The sequence below is a fragment of the Palaemon carinicauda genome, chromosome 1 (assembly GCF_036898095.1).
Source record: "Palaemon carinicauda isolate YSFRI2023 chromosome 1, ASM3689809v2, whole genome shotgun sequence".
In the NCBI taxonomy this organism is placed as follows: domain Eukaryota; kingdom Metazoa; phylum Arthropoda; class Malacostraca; order Decapoda; family Palaemonidae; genus Palaemon; species Palaemon carinicauda.
The window spans coordinates 68305060-68327855 of NC_090725.1; the positions used below are offsets into that span (position 1 = coordinate 68305060).

Consider the following 22796-nt stretch of genomic DNA (forward strand, 5'->3'; position numbering starts at 1 on the left):
GTAAAGTGAGAAAGAGAAAAAATGTATTATATAAATAAATATCTATCTATAGGTGGAAACATTTCTAAAGATCAAGGAAAACATAAAAAACACAAAAAATCGAATAAAAAAAATTAGAAATTATGATAAAATCCGAGAGATTAAATAGAATCAGCAGAATTATCCAAAACAATCAACAAACTAAAAACAAAAGAAATTCATAAACAAAATCATACCAATATTGAGATAACACTAATGAACAGAAGCATCAAATTGATGAAAAGACGACTTGGAACAAGGTGCTAACGTATATTGGCTTTAAAGGATGAAAATTGAAATATGAACAAAAGAAATGGAGCAATAAAAATTGCAGAGGATTTCTTTACAATGCTATATAATAGGGATTTAAGAAATAACTTTGTAAATAGAAAGAATGAAACACCCCAGCCAGTATCAAACATGAAAATAGAAGCAAAGAAAGCAATAAATGGCATGAAAAGAGCCAAAACAGCAGAAGATAGCCTAACAGTTGATTTGATAATAGATGGAGAGATTTCAGTGATAAAACTTGCTGAACTTTACAAAATAAAAGGCTTCAAGAATGCTTTACACCTAAGGCTTGGAAAAACTTTATCATAATACTAATTCACAAAAAGGGAAACAAAAGATCTGAAAAAAATTGCCATCCAATACGTCTACTCTCAGTAATGTATAAAATATTTACAAAGACCATATTAGGCCGCATAGAAAGACATGTAAACTTTAATAAACAAAGAGAGCAGGCAGGCTTTAGAAAAGGGTATCCAAGTGACTATATACATGTAATTAACCCACTAATGGAAAAATCAATGGAGTATGACAAACCACTATGCTTGATATTTATGGACAATGAGAAAATTTTTGATTCTGTCAAATCTTCACCAGTAATGAAAGCCCTTTAAGGAAAAGGAATAGATGAATCTTATGTTAGAACACTTGAAGATAGCTATACGGGAAGTACAGCAATCCTTAAACTGGAATCCGTATATCTCAGAACAAAAATACTATTTTACAACAGGATTTCATCAATTAACAATATTATCTATCAATACTTTAACAAGAGTTTTACCAACACCTTAACTATAAAGAAATATTTTCATAAAATAAATTTTTGAACATACTTACCCGCTGGTTATATAACAAAAGCTTTATTCTTCTGTCCGGCAGAAATTCAAAAACTCGCAGCAATCGCATAGATATGCCAGGTGTAAACTAGCGCCACCACGGTAGCTAGGCCGAACTATTCCTCCCAGCACTAGATTTTCCATGGCCATAGGTCTCTAGAGGGGAGGAGGGTGGGATTTTAAGTTATATAACCAGTGGGTAAATATGTTCAAAAATTTATTTTGTTATAAAAATATCATTTTTTAACATTTAAACTTACCCGCTGGTTATATAACAATAGCTGATTGACACCCTTGGTGGAGGGTCAGAGACAGCAACATTGCTGGAATTTCACTTAAGTGTTAAATAAAAACAAGCTTAAGGGTTCGTACCTGTTAAGGAAGCTGACTTCAATGATTCTCTGCCTCATTATCTCTGCTATCCTTATAAGATCCAGCAGTCCACTCAGGGGGCTGAAGATCTTTAGGAGCTGTCAAATGGGTAATAACCTCTATGTTGACAGGACCTCAACTAATAATCTTGTTCTGGGCGCTCTCAAGGAACAAAATGACCACCTGACTAAATCAAAGATTGCGGAGGATTGTCGACCAATCTTTACGAACAATCACAAAAATATATAAAAGTTCCAAGAGAAGAACAAGGGTACTAGGGATTAGGGGAAACATAGTGGTAGATGCTTCACCTACTACTGCACTCATTGCTACGAATGTTCCCAAAGTGTAGCAGTCCTCATAAAGAGTCTGGATACGTTATAAGTAATGCGAGGCGAATACAGGCTTACTCCTCCAAAAGGTTGTATCCATGATGCTTTGCAGAGAACGGTTTTGTTTAAAAGCTACAGAAGTTGCCCCAGCTCTAACTTCATGAGTCTTTACTATAGGCTGTTTAAGGTCTGCCTCACCACAGTGTGAGTGAGCCCCTCTAATTAAAAGTCTTATAAAAAATGATAGGGTGTTTTTAGACATAGGTAACGCAGGCTTATTGACTGTGCACCAAAGAGCTGCTGAATTACCTCTTAAAATCTTTAATCCTGTTCAGATAAAACTTCAGTGCTCTAACATGACAAATAACTTTCTTCCACTCTTCTCTCACCATATCAGAGAGAATAGTAATCTCGAAAGATTTAGGCCATGGATGAGAAGGACGTTCGTTTTTGGCCAGGAATCCAAGTTGCAAGGAGCAAATGGCTTTTCTGTTTCTAAAGCCAATATGCTAAAAGCGTGAACTGCACCGACTCTTAGCTGTTGCCAGACCTACTAAGAAAAGTGTCTTCAAGGTCAGACCTTTAAAAGAAGCAGAGTGTAAAGGCTCGAATCTGTCACTCGTGAGGAATTTTAAAAACAATATCTAAATTCCAGGCTGGTGAATCTTATCGACGCTTCTTAGAAGTCTCAAAAGATCTGAGAAGATCTTGAAGGTCTTTATTATTTGAGAGATCTAAATTCCTGTGTCCGAAGACAGCTGCCAGCATACTCCTGTACCCCTTGATGGTCGAGGAGGAAAAAATGTGCTTTCTTCTAAGGTTTAAGAAGAAATCGACAATTTGTGTTACAGAGGTACTGAATGAAGAAACTGATTTAGCTCTACACCACTCTCTAAAACCTCCCACTTAGACTGTAAAACCTTGATGGTAAAAGTCCTTCTTGTACTAACGATAGCCTTAGCTGCCTCCTTCGAAAACCCTCCAGATCTAGAGAGTTCTTCGATAGATTGAAGGTAGTCAGACGTAGAGCTTGGAGGTTTAGATGGTTTCTTGCCAAGTGGGGTTGTTTGAGAAAATCTATTCTCAATGGCAAGCTTCTTGGAATGTCCACCATCCATTCCAGAACCTCTGTGAACCAACCTCTTAATGGCCAGAAGAGAGCTACTAAAGTCAACTTGGTTCTCTCGTGAGACACGAACTTTTGTAACATCTTGTAAAGCACTTTGAATGGTGGGAACGTGTACAAGACCATGTCACAAGCTGCTTGACGCTCGGGGTCGCATTGTGCTTGATGATTCATGTAGCGTCTCGATAGACGCTCGACGTCAAGTCTTACAGGACGTCTTGTTCCGCTGGAAGCTCGACATCCTGTTAGGTGGGCGTACAACGTCACGTCTATTTGATTGACTCCTTGCTAGGGAGTTGTAAAGACGTTCGTCATCAAGAACATCTCAACTAGTAGGCTCACTACGCTTAGTGTCCAGGCGTGAAGTTACCTGACACTCAAGATCCAGGACTGCTACTCTCGTTGTATGCAGGCCGACAAACTAGCATGAGCGAAGAGAGCTTCTGTTGCAAATCTAGTAGTGTAATAAAAATAGGGTCAAACTGTTGTGCTACAGGAGACGTCATGTCTACCACAAGCTGTCTTTCTACACCGTTTAAAAAACACGAAGAGCGTCCAGAAGACGATAACCAGTTTGATGGTGGAGAAGGAGCATGAACTGATGCCATGCTAGGCTCAGACAACTGTCCTGCAACTGAGAGAGTTGGACGTTATTTGACAGTTGCTGACAGGGGTGGTAGGAGTTTTTTCTTCGGTAGAAAGAAAAAACGCTCAGAACTGTTCGAAAGACTACAACCAGAAGCTTGCGGTGTCAAGAAAAGACGGTGATTGACCGTGTGCATCTTCCTCTTTATAAGTCTGGAAGTTGATGCCAGCCTCGTCTGGGTGCTGAGTCATCTGAAGACGACGAAAAAACTTTCACCTCACCTTTCCTATGATGAAGGTGAGAGACCTGTGAGGCATTAAAAGGTATGCTCGAGTAGGCAACTCCTCAGGAGCTGAAGCATCTCGTTTCCTTTATCGTTCGATATTATTCTCTCCGGGAAAAGGGAGCTGGAAGAAGTTTCAAATCGACATTCCTTGAAAGAGGTCTAAGGATAAGAAATAACGATATGTCCTCACAGACGCACCCTCTATTTGAGGGGTGGTGCTTAGTCCGAAACAAAGAACTCAAAACTGGACAACTTCCTCCTATACACGAACCTTCCGGTAGCTTGAAGTTCGGATGGATGGGGAAGTAGAAGTAAGCATCCTGGATATCTAAAGAGATCATCCAGTGGACCTTCTTTACTGCGGCAAGCATAGTCTTCGGAGTCTCCATAGAAAACTTTTGTCCTCTGGACGTAGCTTGAACAGTATGTGACTGACGTTGGACGTCACGGTTTGTTTGACGTTCGACGTCACGAGCTTGTTGCTCGATGTCACGTTCAGCTTGACGCCCAACGTCACGTTCAGCTTGACACCCAATGTCACGCTTAGCTGCCTGGCGATCGTCGCCGCGCTTGGAAGGTAAACGCTCGATGACACGCTTGGCCGTTTGATGTCTGGTATCAAGAGAAGCACACTCAATGGGATATAGAAGCCTTATCAAGCTGTTCAACATTTAGCTTGCTGGTAGGCTGCCAGTACGACAACGCGTCCTGATAAGAATCATGACGAACCATCGCTTTGCTAACAGCAGGCTGATAAGACTGCATAAAAGATGAGAGCCACTGCTTCATGCTAGCAGCATAGTCCAATTAGGATCAACATTAGGTAACACCGGTGTAGAAAACTTTAATCGCAAACACGCCTTCCTCATCGGTTACATAACGCTCCGCATTTCAGCAGACGGAAAACAGTCTGGCGGAAGCGGTGGTGCCTGTACCGTAACACCAGACTCAGGAACAAGATCCGTATCAGCCTGAACTAAAGCTTTGCCAACTTCTGACATCCTGACAGGATGTACACAGCAAAAAAGGGACACTGCCTTCTCTCACAAAAGCCCTAATGCACTTCCTGCTGTTGCAGCTGAATGTACTACTGCACCAACATCTGCAGTTAGGTTCTTTATGCTGCATTGAGGACGCACTATTGCACTGCCCTATCAGCACTGTCTTTTTGACGTTGTTACTTTTCTCAGAATGATTTATTGTTAATTTATTCTCATCATTTATTTATTTCCTTATTTCCTTTCCTCACTGAGCTATCTTTCCCTATTGGAGCCCTTGGGCTTATAGCATCTTGCTTTTCCAACTAGGGTTGTAGCTTGGCTAGTAATAATAATAAAAAATAATAAATAAGAGACTCCTTCGACGTCTTCCTTAACGAAAAACTCTGAAGGCGGGACGAGGAGCAGCAGGTGCAAAATAAATGGAAACTCTTCAGAAAAATCTCTGAGTTTCTGAAAGTCACTCCCTTCCCCCTACAAGTCTCTAACCTAGGTAGAGATGTCTTGTTTCCTAGGAGTCAACTCCTTAAGGTCCTGAATTCTGACCTCAATACTTTAGAGGTTTAATTCTCGCTCTCCCCAGACACCAAGAATTAGTTCAAGCAGGCCTTGGTCTGAGAACATAATATCTTTCTAGTTAATACAGTGATACCTCGGTACTCGACCATAATCCGTTCGAGATCCGTGTTCGACCTCCGATTTGTTCGAGTACCGAATTTTTTTTCCCCATAAGAAATAATGGTATATATTCTATTCCGTTCCCAAGCACTCGAACAGGCCCAAAATATTAATAAAACGTGTACCTAAACAACAATAATTATCTAAATGTGTATGAAATTGGTCAGAAAATCCTATAAAACAATTTTAAACCATTTACTGTACTAAAATAAAACAATTTTAAACCATTTTCTGTACTGTAGTGAACATACCTTTGAGCAGCGGTTCGATGGCATACAGGGATAGATGTGGAGAGGATGGAAGGGGGAGGTTACTGCTTGGAAGGAGAGTCCCCTTCCATGATGTGGCGGGGTAGTTCTCCTTCAGGAGTTGTTTCTCTCTCCAATGAAAGGGTGGGCAGATCTATTTCAGGGGTTTCTTCTCTTCTTTGTCTCTTCTTTGGAGGAGAAACAGGCTTTGATGTAGCAGCTTTCTTTTCTTTTGTGAAAAACTGGTCTATTGTTAATTGTTTCTTCCTCCTCTGCAGTATTCTTCGAAAATGATACATGACACTATCATTAAACATATGCACTGCCCGGTTTGCTACTGCAATTTCTGGGTGGTATTTTTCAGCAAAAGCCTGCACATCTGCCCACTTGGAACAAATTTCATTGATGAGAGAACTTGGAACATCCTCCCTTACCTCATCCTCTTCTGAAGATTCCTGCTCCACAATCAGATCCTGCTGCTGTTGTTGTTGCAGGTGCAACAATTCCTCCACAGTCAACTCGGTAGAATGGCTTTCTACAAGCTCATCAATATCATCCTTGTCGACCTCAAGCCCCAAACTCCTGCCCATGACAACAATTTCCTCAACGACATCAGTGTCATCAGAAATTACAGGGGTAGCAGTGCTTGGACCCGCCTCTGGTTGGAAACCTTCAAACTCCCTCTCTGTGACACATGATGGCCACAGCTTACGCCAGGCAGAGTTCAATGTCCTATAGGTCACACCTCGCCAAGCTTGGTCAATCATGTTAACAGAGTTGAGGATGCTGAAGTGTTCCTTCCAGAATTCCTTTAGGGTCAACTTCGTGTCACTGGTCACTTCAAAACACTTTCTGAAAAGGGCCTTGGTATAGAGTTTTTTGAAGTTTGAAATGACCTGTTGGTCCATGGGCTGGAGTATGGGAGTAGTATTGGGGGGCAAGAATTTGATTTTGATAAAGCTGTATTCTTCTTTCAAGTCATCCTCGAGACCTGGAGGATGTGCAGGAGCATTGTCCATAACCAGAAGACATTTCATTGGCAAGCTCTTTTCAATGAGGTAAGCCTTAACCTGGGGGGCAAACACTTCGTTTATCCACTCAGTAAAGAATTGTCTTGTGACCCAAGATTTAGTGTTCGAGCGCCACATAACTGGTAGTGCACTTTTACAAATATTATTTCGTTTGAACACCCGGGGGTTGTCCGAGTGGTACACTAACAAGGGTTTGATCTTGCAATCGCCACTTGCATTTGCACACAGCAACAATGTTAGCCTATCTTTCATTGGCTTGTGACCTGGCATCTTCGTCTCGTCCTTGGTAATGTACGTATTGGCTGGCATTTTCTTCCAAAATAACCCAGTCTCATCACAATTAAAGACTTGTTGTGCGATCAAATTTTGTTCATTTATGTACCGATCGAATTCCCCCACGTATTTATCGGCTGCAATTTGATCCGAACTAGCTGCCTCCCCATGCCTAGTAACACGATGAATACCTGTTCTATTACGAAACTTTTCAAACCAACCCCTGCTCGCTTTAAATGTAAATGAATCACTTTCACTGGTACTCGGACTTTTCTTCACTAATTCTTCATAGATATGCAACGCTTTTTCACAAATGAACGCTTCACTAACACTTTCCCCGGCCAACTGTTTTTCTTTAATAAATATTAAAAGCAACTTTTCCATCTCCTCAATCACTTGTGGCCTTTGCTTAGTTACCGCCGTAACTCCCGTTGCAACATTCGCCTTCTTAATCATTTCTTTATGCTTTAAAAACGTAGAAATGGTCGACTTCGCCATTCCGTATTCTACCGCTAAATCGGACACTCGTACACCATTCTCATATTTCGCTATAATTTCCTTCTTCAACTCGATCGTTGTTCGCACTGTTTTCCTCTTCTCCTTCCCCTTAACACTCATTACTTTCTTGGGACTCATTATGAAAGCTAAAAAAGCAATTAAAAGCACTGAAAATCACTAAATCACAACGAATGCTGATCGCGCGTTGTCTGAGTGACGCTCTCGAGAGAACTGATGCTTCCCGAACAAGCGAGAGTGGCCGAGATGGCGCGATCATCACAAAGCCCATGCGGTCGTCACGTGTTCGGCTGGTCGAGTACCGAATTTTTGGTCGAGCACCGCAGCAAAAATTTCTCGAAAATTTTGGTCGAACTCCGAATTGTTCGAGTATAGAGTCGTTCGACTACCGAGGTATCACTGTATTTATTTCTTAATATAGCGCCTGGCGTAACAATGCTCCTATGCTAAACGCTCATGGTCATGTAGACATCAAGTCCTACTGTTGGAAGCCAGACGCCGTTTAGCGTCACGTGACTCTCTGAACAATACTATTCACGATTCAGATGCTCGCGATCTAGACGCTTGGAGCTATGCTTGACACGCGACGTCATATTCAATTTCAGTACTTGATGCTCGACGACACGCAACTGCTTGGCGTTCGGAGGCATGATTAACTACTTGACACTCGACGTCAAGTTCAACTGCGTGAAGCTTGATGCCATGCAAGCTCTTTACGCTCGGCGCCACGTGACTCTTTAAAACAATAACAGTTGTGATTCAGACGCTCAGAACTATGCCGATCGCGTCTAGAACAGTCGATCATCGAACAAGAGAAACCAAGAAGTTGCACTAAGTTACAAACATCGAGTCAAACTCTTACAGCACCGTTAGTAGCTAGCCTTGCTGAACGCTCGATGACCAACGCTCTGTTGTTGTCCTGCTTAGCTTGGTGCGAGGTGTCACGCTCAGCCACCTGGCGAGCGCCATCATGCTCAGCTGCTTGGCGCGGGCCATCAAGCTCAGCCGCCTGGCACACGCCATCACGTTTAGTTGCATGGCGCTTGTAGTGCGCCTGAAAGAAAGACGCTCGCGCTTGGCCGCTTAATGTTAGAAAACACTTTTACCTTGCCTCACCTACAGCGAGGGCAATCGTTCTGTGAATCGTCAACAGGAACGCTCGACGGAACTTCTGTTCAGGTCTTACAAGACGTTCGGCGCCAGGCTAATGCCTCTCGCTTCCTTTTCGCCGATCTTCTTTACTTCTCCCATGGGTCCGGGAGCTTGAAATAGGTCTAAGACAAGGAAAACGACAGGTCCGAACAGAAGCACCCTCCACTGTTTTGAATAAAATTCACTGCACTAATTTAGCACTAAAAATTTGCATTTTTTTAACTCTTTGGCATAAAACCAAAAGTAGACACGCCAGTAGAGGGAGATCTTACTACTCTGTCAAGGGCTTGAATGAAAATGCAATAGTCACTGAATCCTATATAAAATGTAAAAAAATATTTTATAAAAAATATTAAATGAATAGATATAGGAATAAAGAATATATGTATATATTTAAACCAACCCTTATTACTTAAGGGGTTCCAATAAAAGACGAATAGTCACATTTAACAATTGGAACATTTATAAATATTATACAAAAGAATTTACTATTCCAAAAACGAAAAAGTAAACAACGATACAAAGAATCGTAAGACCATATCGATTGTCGTGAATACTACATCGTATAAAAATTAACTGAACGCTAATTTTGTTTAATCATTGTAAACAGATTTGCTAAAGAAAAAATACTAAAACGACCAATATAATTGGAAAATAACATATTCCTTTTATCTAATACAACTTAAAAACTTTAGATTTTAAAGAAAAATTTACTTTTCATAAATATCGATACAAAGAGTAATACTGAAACGATAAGACTGAGGACTGCGTAGCATAAATAAACTGAACGCTAGATAATCTTTAAAACAGATCGAAGATTATCCAAAGAAAGCATACCAAAAGGACAAAATTTTCTTAAAATAACATAATCCTTTTATTTTATATAACTAAATACTTTGTAAGATAGTATTAACTTATCATTCTTTGTAGAAAAAGAAAGAAAATGCAAGTCATACTCAAGCTTACGTCATATGACTGTGACGTCATCGATGAGGCGAGGTGTTTACCTATCGCCATAATGCTTTCGTTAGTTTAAAATAGGTTGAAAAATTTCTAATCCTACCTTTTAAGCTATACCATAACGATAAAATATCAAACAAAACCAAATAGGCGAATGCTAAAACCCGTATATCACCAATATACTGCTAAAATCCAGGTTAATCACGAGTGAATTCCTTTATGTTGCCAGTATGGTGGCAGAAGAAAATCTGGTGCTGGGAGGAATAGCTCGGCTTAGCTACCGTGGTGGCGCTAGTGTACACCTGGCATATCTATGCGATTGCTGCGAGTTTTTAAATTTCTGCTGGACAGAGGAATAAAGCTATTGTTATATAACCAGCGGGTAAGTTTAAATGTTTAAAACCTAAAACTTAATTCAAAAACAAAACCATACCTGTGTATCAATAATCAGATTGTCTACAGTAGTTAATTCAACATCTGTAAACAGCTGTAGATCCTGTGGTGCCTCTCGAGCCCTTTGTAAAAACATAGATGATCCATTAATCTGGTCTAATAATGCCTGCAATAAAAGATGCGTAACATTATTACAATATGTAAAATAAGGTTAATAAACTGCAGTACAGTGGTACCTCTACATACGAATTTAATTCGTTCCACAACCGACTTCAGATGTAGAAAATGTTCGGATGTAGAAACGAATTTTCCCATAAGAATACATGGTAATTCATTCAATTCGTTCCTCGGCCTAAAAACCCATAATAAATCCTTAATAAAAGGCTACACATAATTACACATAACAATAACATAACTGCATAATATGAAAGAAGCATGTAAAAAAGATAATTATAAAGTAATAATGAATAAAAAATGTGTTTTATTGCCACTTTACCTTAGAGACAGGCCAACGCAGGTGTAGGATTTGCTACGCCAGGAGGAGACGGACGATCGGCGAGAAGGTAGACATGGTGTTAACATGTTCTTTAAATAAATACTCTCTCTCTTGTTCTTCTTCACTGTTAGTGTTAGAGACGTCTTAATTTTTTCTGAGAGAGAGAGAGAGAGAGAGAGAGAGAGAGAGAGAGAGAGAGAGAGAGAGATTAAACAAAAATGTGTTGTGTACATATGATTTTTAACAGCGTTAACGAGTTGAAAGACAGTTAAATGTAACTAAAAAAAAATATCAGCGAATCTGAATTCCTTTATTAACTAAAACAAATATTGATACAAACACACTCGTGTGCGTATGCGTAAACACACGCACGAGGAGACACGATCGGCGAGGAGGTTGAGAGGGTGACTGCGATAACATACCGTAACTTACACTACGGAAATTTTAATCTAACTTAGCTTATTTATTTATTTTTTTATTTTTATATTTCATATTTTTTACATTTTTTTTCTTTTGATTTTTCATTTTCATCACTTTCAGTGACGAGTTACAGTATGTTATCGCAGTCACCATCTCTACCTCCTCCCCGACCGTCTCTCTTACTGCGTAGCAATTCTTGCACCTGTGTGTGTGTGTTTGTGCATACGCACACGAGTGTGTTTGTATCAATATTTGTTTTAGTTAATAAAGGAATTCAGATTAGCTGTTATTACTTTCTTAGTTACATTTAATTGTTTTTCAACTCATTGACGCTGTTAAAAATCATATGTACTCTAAACACATTTTTGTTTAATCTCTCTCTCTCTCTCTCTCTTGGAAAAAAAATAATAGACGTATCTAACACTATAACAGCGAAGAAGAACGAGAGAGAGAGAGAGAGAGAGAGAGAGAGAGAGAGAGAGATTTTATTTAAAGAACATGTTAATGCTATGTTTAGAGAGAAACAGAAAAAGACAGAAAAAGAGAGAAGTCTTATTTAAAAGAGCTTGTTGATGCTATCTTGGTTTTCTTTGCTTCACTTTTTTCTTTCTTTCTGTTCATCACGCTGGCCCTTCTCACAAATGATCGTTGCCAACAATCTCTTTGTCCTTTATCCCTATCAACAAAAGGCGTTCTATCTCTTCCAGGGTATTGCTACGATGTCTTGTAATAATGGTGATCCCCTTCGATGGTTATTTTCTTTAATGGCTGCCTTCAGCTTGATGATCCTCGAGATCATAGGCCTATTCCGGCCATATTATTTAGCCATACAGTATCACTCACATGCACACTGCTCTCATGTTTTTCTATAATTTCTTGCTTCAATTCTAATGAAAGAATTGCTTTCTTCCTGTACTGAAACTTAGCTTCTTAGGCACCATGATTATAGGTAAAATCAAAAAGGAAATGTGAGAAAAGGAAGAAAATAAGCACTGTTAATAACAGACCAAACAGAGGACAACCACACGATACACACAAGAACAGAGAACTGAGCACTCGACACTCAATGGCGTAATGTTTACTTCGTATGTTGGAGCAACACTTCGGATGTCGAGGCAGAAATTTGGTCGAATTTTACTTTGTATGTTGGAAAATTCGTATGTTGGAAAATTCGTATGTAGAGGTACCACTGTATTAATATGTAACCTAGAGAATATGGAAATAAAACAATTTGGAAATATCACAAATTTTTATAGTAATTTGTATTTTTTCCTAACTAAACAAACCCGAGTCCGTAAATAGGAGATTAACTCAAGCACAGCTACAACTCTGCAGTTAAAAACTTATAACAGGATGTAGTGTCAGCAGTAGCATGTAGTTGCTGGCCGGTTGCCAGTCCCACCTCTAATGATGGTAGTACACTGAACAGTAACTTTGATTGCACCTGGAACTTTCAGTTGTCCTTCCTTAATCGCAGGTTTGTTCTTTGCGGATTCAGCTATTTTGGATACAGAAAACCGTATATCATAATTGAAGGAAAAAAACACCCACTTTCAGTTTCGTGATAATTACTCTTGCAGGCCGATGTTTTCAACCAACCATGCAAAGCAGAAAAGCCCAACATTGAGGCTAACACATGCAATTTGATTCAGTGATAAACCCCTTGTATAGTAACTCTAATATGGAGTACTTTACAATAATGAAAATGATTAAAAGAAATTCATGCATACACCAAGTTCAAGTAATATTTGATAGATATACAATATATAATGCTGTTGAAAAATACAAATATGTATTACAGTTAAAAGAGAGAACACACACACATCTCTCTCTCTCTCTCTCTCTCTCTCTCTCTCTCTCTCTCTCTCTCTCTCTCTCTCTCTCTCTCTCTCTCTCTCTCTATTGGAATATTTTTCACTTCAATGAAGAAAAATACAGAAATAAGAAAAATACAGAAATTAGAACTAATGTAGAATTATCATTACAGCAATTTCCTTATTTGTTTTTTATTAACAAAATAAATTTTTTTTTTTCAATCTTTTTAAAATTACCATCACATATGACATTTTTTCATATATAATTATCTCAAGGTTGAATACCGTATCAGTTGAAAGACCCAGGCCTACATGGCTTAGGACTATAAAGCGCGAAGTAGGAGATGATGAATGGAGAAGTATTGAATTAAAAGCTCAAGACAGACACGACTGGCGAAATCTAACCAAGGCCCTTTGCGTCAATAGGCGTAGAAGGAGATGATGATGAATACCGTGAGCTCTAATGTAGTGTTGAGCACTTAAAGCGAACTTTCTGACCATATTTAGTTCCTTTAACTTAGCTCACTCACAGTTGTTAATGGCTGAGAGCCTTTATTCCTCTTTCTGACATCATAAAAATAAAAATATTGTCGGAGGACTGAAAATTACGGCGGGACATCTCTCTGTTCATGTCTCATGCTATGTTTAAAGAGATTTATTTTAATAAAAATATTAAAATTTTCCATTAAGAAATAAGAGATAGAGGGAAACATTTCTTTATGAATGAAACAAAATGGCACACTGTTTACGTTTACGGAGTATAATTCAAACAAACTCAGCTGTAGTGTCCTTTTCATTCTGTTTACTATTTAAACTAAAATGCTTGTATTGATTTATTTTGCAAGCAGAAATCAAATATTATCAAAAGGAAATAATAAAGGGATTTTGACATAGGAAAAATCTATTTCTGGGCGAGGGACCTGTGTCGCCCAGTGAAATGCTCCTTATAGCACCATTTCTAAGGTATAAATACTGCTAAATATACCAGAGAAAAAGTTACATGGAATGCCAGGAATATACCCAGCTCACTCACCCTTATAGGGTATCGGTATAGTAACTGGGGAGTGTTAAAACCACTACCAGAGGTCCCTTACCAATTAGTCTTCTCCTTCCTCAATATCCCCCCATACTACGAGGTGCCGTTCTACATCCGACTACTGCCCGCCACTGCCCCCCCCCCCTCCACACACCACCACCACCCACGCTTCTCCCATCATTCCTAATAGCACCCCAAGCTTGGGCCAGCCTAGGGTGAGGAAAAAAGGGGGTGGGTTCACTGGGTGACACAGGTCCCTCGCCCAGAAATAGATTTTTCTTTTGTCAAAATCCCTTTTCTGGGCTCAACCTGCGTCGCTCCGTGAAATAGTAACAGAAAATTGGTCCCATAAGCTTGGAAATACACATATAGTTAAGGAACTGAAATAAAATAGAATAATTTAACTAAGAGTGTTTTAATAATAAACCTTAATATACCAATCTCTTGAATTACAATACCAGGTCAGAGACCAAAAACTTATTGGTAAAAATACTTCCAATAAATAAAGAACATGAGATGTCTAAATATAATACAAAAAGCATTAGTAATATATAAACATCATAAACATGGGTTTAAGTGCAATCCAAATGAAGGTCAAGGTTAAGGCAGGGACAATAAGCAAGGCAGGTAGGAGAAAGGGCACTAAAAGGAAAAAATATATATGAAGATAGGACCCTGTTATAATGGTTCTGTTATATCCGGAGGAACCACATTTCCTGCTGCCACTGTTGCAAATTTTAGGGCTTCCAAGGATTTTAAATAGTGGCATTTGAATACTGTTGGTGATTTTCAGCCTGTATATCTTTTTAATTCTTCAATATTCATGTGATGAAAATAATTGACTGATGTAGCCACTGCTCGGATATCATGGGGATGTGGGACTGATTCTAGGTTGGCTTGTTTAATGAAATAAAGAATCTGTTGTCTGATTCCTTTCAGGGAAATGGTTCCTCCAATCTCTCCAACAAACAAAGGGCCTGAAGACTTTTTAGGAGTTCTATTCAAATAGGCTTTCAGAGTGTTAACTGGGCACAGAGATAGATCCTGTGGAAGTGGGACAATCTTCCACGGGGTCCATCTATTCTGTGGGTCCTCATTCTTTTCTAAGAATTTTATGAAAAGAGAATGTATGTCAATTTACATATACAGCATGTAACATATATGAGAGAGAGAGAGAGAGAGAGAGAGAGAGAGAGAGAGAGAGAGAGAGAGAGAGAGTTATTTACATTAAAGTTGATAAATATTTACTGTGTCAGTGATCTTTTATCTTCTCTTTCTCCCATTGTAGGATAAATATTTATACATTCACTAAAAAAAAAAAACTACTAATAATGTATTTACAGTATTTTGCAGTAAAGAAAACCTTAAAACAGGACTTCAATTTTGTTGGCTCAGACTGATAAATTTAAGCAGATGTTATCCATTCTAAAAAACCTGACTTTTAAAAAGACAATTGTGCTTTTTTAAAGCATATTTTTTTACTTTTGTTTTCAATTTTTGGTGCATTTCAGCCGTCAAATATTAGTGACTTTTATTACTCTACAGTATCATTGAGTGTTATTGGATACAAATAGCTGTGTTGTTGAAACTTGTACAATGTTTGGTGTGGTGGTGACGAGTTTTATTAGTTGTGGTGATTTTTGGTTCATGAGTTACTTACCTTGTACTGAAGTTGTGTTTATAATGTACAATTACCTTTGAAAAGTATTAAGAACTAAAATACCATGATAGAAAGCACATGAAAAGAATATAGTGCAGTACAGCGTGTTACATATTGTGTTCATCAACCACAGGTAGGAAATGGTCAGTGAGTTGGTAGGTTACGAGTTGACCCACCCTAAGGCCGCAAGTAATGGAAGATTCTCAATTTTTACGCCTGTCTCTGTTACCTAATGACACGAAAATTGAGGGCTGACTATAGTTAGGAAAATTATATATTACTTTTAAAATCTGTGACATACCTAAACAAATACATACTTTAATCCTTTAATAGGAGACTCCTCCTCAGGTGGGTGGACGTCCATATTACCTGTCTGTCTGACTAAAATCCAAGGGATAATTATGCTCGGACCTGATAAAGTGCGGGCTGTAGCCTCCTAGATACCTGACAAAACAGGGTCGAAAGTACCATCAGGTTCATAGCCCAGGCAACCAAGGCTGTTGCACAAGAAAATCTATTAGATTATTCAGTCTTTTAAGTAAGGATATACAAATCAATGGGTTTGTCTGTACATATCCATCCTCCCCCTTGTAAGGATGATGGTGGAATAAACACTTCTATTTTAACACTAGCCAAATAGGAAAGTCAATCACACTTGCTCTCATCCTATCAGAGGCTAGCTTTAACAGTTCATATGGAGCTCTCTGGAAGGACCTCAATTCCTTGGTTGCATCCCCAGTTGGAGATTGAATCTCGTGGAGGAGGACAGGTTTATTCCATAATTAAAAAAACCATGAATAATTTCCACAAAGAAGAAATGTCCACTCCTCTGTGTCTCCAAGACAAGGCCAAATGATTCACTTTTACTGCTGAGACTGAGAGGAGTTTTACCTTTCAGAGGTTCATCAGAAAATACGCTACAAGAGGAATAGAGGTTCCAAGGTGAGGAGTATTTCTTCCACAGTACACATTAGAATATTTCCCGAGGTATTGGGACGTCTTAGCTGACTCGCACAAAAAGCCTCTCTCTCGGAAGAGGTGCTAGATAACCTCCACCCTTAAATGAATGAACGAATAATTCGAAGTTCTCTGGCATCCTGACATCGAAGGTCATTGGCGCCGATATCATTTATCATAAATAAAGACTAAAAGAATATTCAATTAAAACCAGAAAAGTAAATGTTATAAAAGTTAATTAGCATTCAGAAGACCTACTCATGAAATAAATTTAAAAATTGCCACTAGCATTGTACAACACATCCAAGGATCTTGGGAAGGATGAACCTGCTAACCTCACCTCGAGCCTCGAACAGATATCTATCTCCTTCTGTGCTATAAGTTGGACATTTAGTCAACAAATGCCTCACTGTCAAGGATATCAAACAGTCGTCATAATATGGTTGGTGTTGGCCAGCCAGCAGAAACTCGTGTCATCCGGATGTGACCAATGCGGAGACGACAAAGAGTATCCTCCCACTTTCGGGGCATCATGTTATACCTCCAAGGGGATATAACATTCGCAATTTCTCTCATCTTATTTTCAGTTAAACTATCCCAATGTTGTTGCCAATTATTATAAATATAATTCTTAATTGCTGGTAAAAAAATCATTACAGAGAATTGGATACCTACTTGGTAGCAAATTGGCTGCAGCATTCTTTGCCAGTGAATCTGCCTCTTCATTCCCAAACACTGAATGATTGATTGATTAATCTGACGTTTTCTGGCATTCTGACATCCATGGTCTTTGACGCCGATATCATTTATTATAAATAAAGAACAAAAGGATATTTAATTAAAACCATAAAGCAAAAATATCTTAAAAGGTTAAATAGCTTTCAGAAGACCTGCTTCTTGAGTAAAGCTTAAAATACCGCTAGCATGGTAGGACACATCATGTCCAAGAATCTTGGCAAGGATGAACCTACCATCCTCACTTTGGGCCTCATAACAGATATCTATTTCTTTGATACTATAAGTGGGGCATTCGGTCAACAAATGCTGTAAACTATCATATGAAGAGAGTTCGTATACGGATCGGAATAAAGAACATTTAAATATTTAACCAATCTCTTCTCAACATTAAGACATACTTCAAAAATAAAACTCTAGGTTTTCCATAAACAAACCAAGTATAGATGTATATGTTTGACCTACTAAAGAATAAAATTTCCAGGAAAGTTTTGTACTGTACATCAAATTTAAAATACATACGATACAAGATGTCAAGACAATTTCCCTCTGATTTTAAAAATAGCTAATAGTGAATTAATGTGAAACAAGTCATAAAATAATTACAACATGTACAAATATTAATAAGCTAAGGTTGAATTATTCTTTGTAAGGTTCTGTTTAAAAATTGCATCTTCCATTAATATTCTAAATATGGTTGTTTTAATTTTCAAGGGGGGTAACCTTAATGTTGGTCAATGACTGCCTGCCTAAGTAAATATTTTCCTATACAGCAATATATGAAATTAATAAAAAATGCTTTTTATCACATTACTGTAAGCTAAGCAACTGTTTTTCAGGTAGTATTGTCAACAGCTATTCTTTTGAAAATACAGTGTTACCTGCTACAATGTATGGCTGTCAGACGTCTTCTTAGCTTCCCGTGAAGTGTACCAGAATTAACTATGCCATCTGTACTAGTTGATATTGATTTGAAAGAGCAAACTCATGTAAATTAATCTTTTTTTAAAGTTTGATTAAATTAAAAAACAAAATATGTTCATTACCTTTATATAATTAAGGAATTTTAGTTCTAATTCCTCAGTACTGGGCCTAAAGCATTTAGTAATGGCTTTAAAACCTTCGATACTCTCGCCTTGAAAAATTACATTCAAATCAAATCATTTATGCCTAATTTAAGCAGATATTCTATGCTCTTCCAGGTAAGTAATGTCATACATAATATGATTGATTTTTCTTTTGATTCACCGTTGAGTTGCACAGTAAGCATACAGTAAACAAACTGCTACATAGAAAAACCTTTTTCATTTACCTGGATGGCTTCTGGGCGATCACGATGCTCTTGAACACGCTCCTTTATTGGCTCAAACAATAGCTTCAGTGAAGCTAATTTATCCTTAAACACCAATGCCTCTTCATCAAAGCCCTCGTCATATATCCAGTCATCAAGCTAAAAGGAAAATACAAAAATAACCAAGCATACAGCTATAACAATTTGTACAGAATATAATAATTGGGCTAATTAATTGCTGTGGATAGCTATGATTAAAAGTCTAATACTATATTTTTGTGCATTGCAGGAATCTTTTCAAGGATGTATATTTTCACAAGGGTAAAAAATATCACACATGTCCTACATTAAAAAACTACTGATGTAATATTCGAATTGATGCAATTCTGCATTAGAGGGTTTTTGACAATTTTTTTACACAAAGGGTGTTATAGGGGGTATGGTATTCAATTAAAAAGACATTTGAAAAGTACTTGCAATAATACTAAACTCCAAGATATACTGATAAACTTAAAATATATAATGTTCCATTCACAAATATACAACATATATACATGACATAAAAAGGCACTGTATTTTGATTCTTAACCCCTTCACTACGATCACGTTGCTATTCGTCAAAACATTCCTAGTAATACACACCGCAATGTTGGAATACATCATCATCATCATTATTAAAATTATTGTTATTAATACAAGCTAGCTATGAAAGAGTATAGCACATGGTTGTATATTACACACAGTTCCCACTTGAAAATTTCACTAAAAAATCTCTTCTCCCTAATATTAGCCCCTCCTCCTCTCTTCTACCAACCAACAGTCTTTGGGATTCTAGCCTTTAGTTCTGAATACGTAAAAGCTATATTTTAGTTTTTTTGTTACCATATACAGTAATTATCACACTTTGATATTGGTCTGTGTAAAACTTTATTAAATTTTTTATCTTTAGTCATGAATAAATACACTGTAATAGCCTTAAGCCCTTCTTAAAAAATGTCCCAAGTAATCTGCAACATGTTTTAACATGTTTCTTAACAGGTAACTAACAGCGTGCCCTACTCGCCATAAGGAACTGTGAGGATAGTGAGAGTATTAACTAGAACTCTGCTAAAGTTAAAATAACTTTGTGTGTGCGCTCTGTTGATGAACTTTGCTTTCTCGGCTGAAGTAAAACACAATGAAATCTGTTTCCAATGAAACAACCTTTTCTTTGCATGACATCTCACGTGGGACCACACAGAAGAAGTAATGTATTGGCAGACATTCATTACTATAATGTATAGTGATCCTGTATAATTCATAAACAATAAGTGGACCTTTTCAGTGAAAATAGGCTCTGCGTCACAAACTTAATTGCCTTGTTAAATCTGACTCAAGTGACCTTCCTCAGGATTTAAAGGAGTAATCCCATTTTACTTTACTATGAGTGACTAAAGCCTGCCTGGAAGAGGCTACATATTTCATGTTTCTCCTTTCTAAGCACATCTGCTCCTGTGAAGATGTTAATGTGTGTTTCCTCATATTTGAAAGCTGTGTGTTAGACCTCAATTTCAAAAGGTTTGTGTCAAATTCTTTCAGTACACTTTTTTTAATGTTGCATTCTGCAGCTGATTTTTTTATGAATATTTGTTTAGGTGCTTCTCTCAACAACTGTTCTTTCTAAATATTTGTTTAGAGTTCTGCCATCATTAGTTATATGCCTAAATACTGCGCCACTTCCGTTATAGTAGAGAAACATTAATGAAAGTGTTAAATTAGTTCCATGAGTAATGGATCGATGTGCTGAACCAAGAAGTATTTACTGATATTGGATAGTTGTATTGGTATAAGAGTAACTCCTCACACAGTGGGCATTTATTTTTATGTCAAATAATTTTTTTAATCTAATAATTGCTGATAAAATCTTATTCAATACTGTAGATCAAACTTTATCTTTCTGATTACTGTACCTTACGTTTTTTATTTTGAAATAGTTTTTTTAATATTTTTTTTCAATGTATTTCTTTCCACACTGTGCCTTGTCTCATACCCTTTAGAATACCTAATTTTTTGTATTCATTTTGTCAATTATTAACTGAAGCCATGCGCAAGTGAAAAATCTTACCAGGAAAGCATACTGCTCTATTTATTTAGAAGTTGGTACAGAGTACTGGTGGAAGATAAATGGCATACTCAAGAAAAAGGTGATAGGGAAATTCTAAGATTCTAGCGGGGTCCCTTTGACCAGTATAAAATCAAGGAGTGGTGCCCAGTGACCATTTCTTTCTTGACTGTTTACTTTTTGTACAGATCTCTGGCCATTCTACCATCTTTGTTTTATGTGGTGAGAAGTTAGCGTGTGGTCGGCATTCTGAAACTAGGCAGTTTCCGTGCTCATAGACCGCAAACCCCTACAAAATCTTTGGTGCCCAGACCCAGGAAACACCTAGCCTTTGAGTATGGCATCGTCGTCGACCAAGGGCCAAAAGGCTAAGAAGAGCCTCATTTCGAGTGTTGATGACCTGGCGAGTCAGGTGAAGTTCCTGACACTGCACGTGGTGGCGCTAAAGAGTTGAATTGTCATCAACATGCCACTTTGCCAAGACAGGAGCCATTCCAAAGTGCAGATGCCAGACCAGCCTTACCTGAAATGTTGACTTTTGTTACAGGCGTTAACCAGTGAAAATTTTAGCAGTGGGACTTCTAGTGACACTTTCAGCTCCTTTTCCAGTGTCAGATCAGCTGGCACTGTCTCAATTGACAAAGTCCAGTCCTTCCAGTCAGACCGCCATCTATCTAACCTCTTCAGGGTTCTTGACTCTGAGAAGAGCTCCAAGCATTAGATTTTTCAGCTAGAAACTAGCCAATGTTTTTTCCAGATTCCCGAGAGATTTTGAGGCCTGACTAGATACAGCACACGAAACTCGGGTCGGTGGACCACTGGGTAAAAGTACCTTAATGAGGAGAGCAAAGAGGCGTTCTTGGCCATGGGGGTTCTGAGATCTCGTACACAAGTATGAAGTGACGTCTCATACTGGTGCCGCGAAGCCAGAAAGATACGTGATATCGGGAAAAATGCACAATTCAGCAGTGCCAGCCACTTGTAGGGAAGGCAAAGCACTGAAGATTAATGCCGTGCGGTTGGTCTCCTTGTACAAGTCGACATACCCTCGGCGTAGCTTCGACTGGAAAGAGATGAGATAAAAGCTCCTCAAAATGGTTCCAAGCAAAGCTGCGAGTTGGCTAGAACAATCTCTGGTCACTATTAATGTCTCTGCTGGATGTCAGGGCACTTCTGTTGCGTGTTCTAGACAAGGCATCCTGTCAGCAAAGCCATAGGGAAGAGGACTTGGCCAACAGTCGCGTGGGACAGTCATGGCATGGCTCGTATGCCAACAGAGTTGCCATTGCTGCCCAAATCGAGTCTACCCACTAACTCCTCCTCGACCTGTCCCCAAGCCTGCACCTGTGGAAGTGTGCCTACCACCCTGGGATAGGTCTCCTCAGTTCCAAAAATGGTACTGTACTTGGTGCGAGAAGCCAGGGCACATAGTGAATGAGTACTTCCTGTGAACGCTACTCCGACCCCATTGTTCTACTAGGGTTCCACCGGTAGCAAGGAGAGTCGAAGAGGGAGTGAGTCCAATGCTTCTTCTTGGTCCATTGAGAAGAAGAGCAAGAGGTCAAAGACCAGGAAAACATCTGGAACCAAGGAGTACCATAGGGCGTTAAACACCAGACCTTCGGTGTAAAAGATGGGGCTACATAGGAGGGGGTGCGAGTGCTAGGAAGCTTGTTCCTAGTATTCCGAGCGCAGCCTTGGAAATCTCAATTTCCAAGGTTACCTCTCAACCTGAAAAGGTTATTGCACATCCAATGACTCTTTCAGGATTGGCCAGTGATAACATGTCCTCAACACTGCCCAAAGCTTCTTCAACCGACTCCTTCAAGGATGAAGCAGGAACTGAGGCTATATTACAAACCATTCGTAGGGTTAACATGGCGCAATTGTCTCCTGTTCCACTCATGATTGTCCCAGTGAGCATGTAGTGCCTTTAGGGACTATGGCTGAGCACATGGTGCTTGGTTACCAGGGTGATAGTTGCCGGAGCCCAAAATTGGCTGAGCATTGGTTGTACTCCCCAAGAGCCTCTTTGGGAGTATCAAGTCCCTATACGTGGAGCCTGTTGTCAGCAAATGCTTTATGCACTTAAAGTCCATGTCTATACAAGATCTGGCAGTAATTTTAGCCTTCTCAAAGTGTTATAAACGTTAGATGCTGTCTGAGCCAATCTCTGGCAGCAATTTTAGTCAT

At 38.7% G+C, this 22796-nt stretch overlaps 2 protein-coding genes across 4 annotated transcripts in view; both read right to left on the bottom strand.

Annotated features, from left to right (window-relative positions):
* LOC137648750 (retinol dehydrogenase 13-like) overlaps positions 1-22796 on the bottom strand; it is a 1058070-nt gene that overhangs the window by 52703 nt on the left and 982571 nt on the right. The gene's annotated exons all lie outside the window — the stretch shown is intronic.
* The window catches only part of LOC137648743 (hypoxia up-regulated protein 1-like), a 216192-nt gene that overhangs the window by 1185 nt on the left and 192211 nt on the right, over positions 1-22796 (bottom strand). The window contains exons 7-8 of the mRNA XM_068381825.1: positions 18524-18661; positions 10134-10259 (exon numbers count right to left, since the gene is read on the bottom strand). Coding sequence (XP_068237926.1) covers positions 10134-10259; positions 18524-18661 — 264 coding nt within the window. The remainder of the gene's footprint in view (positions 1-10133; positions 10260-18523; positions 18662-22796) is intronic.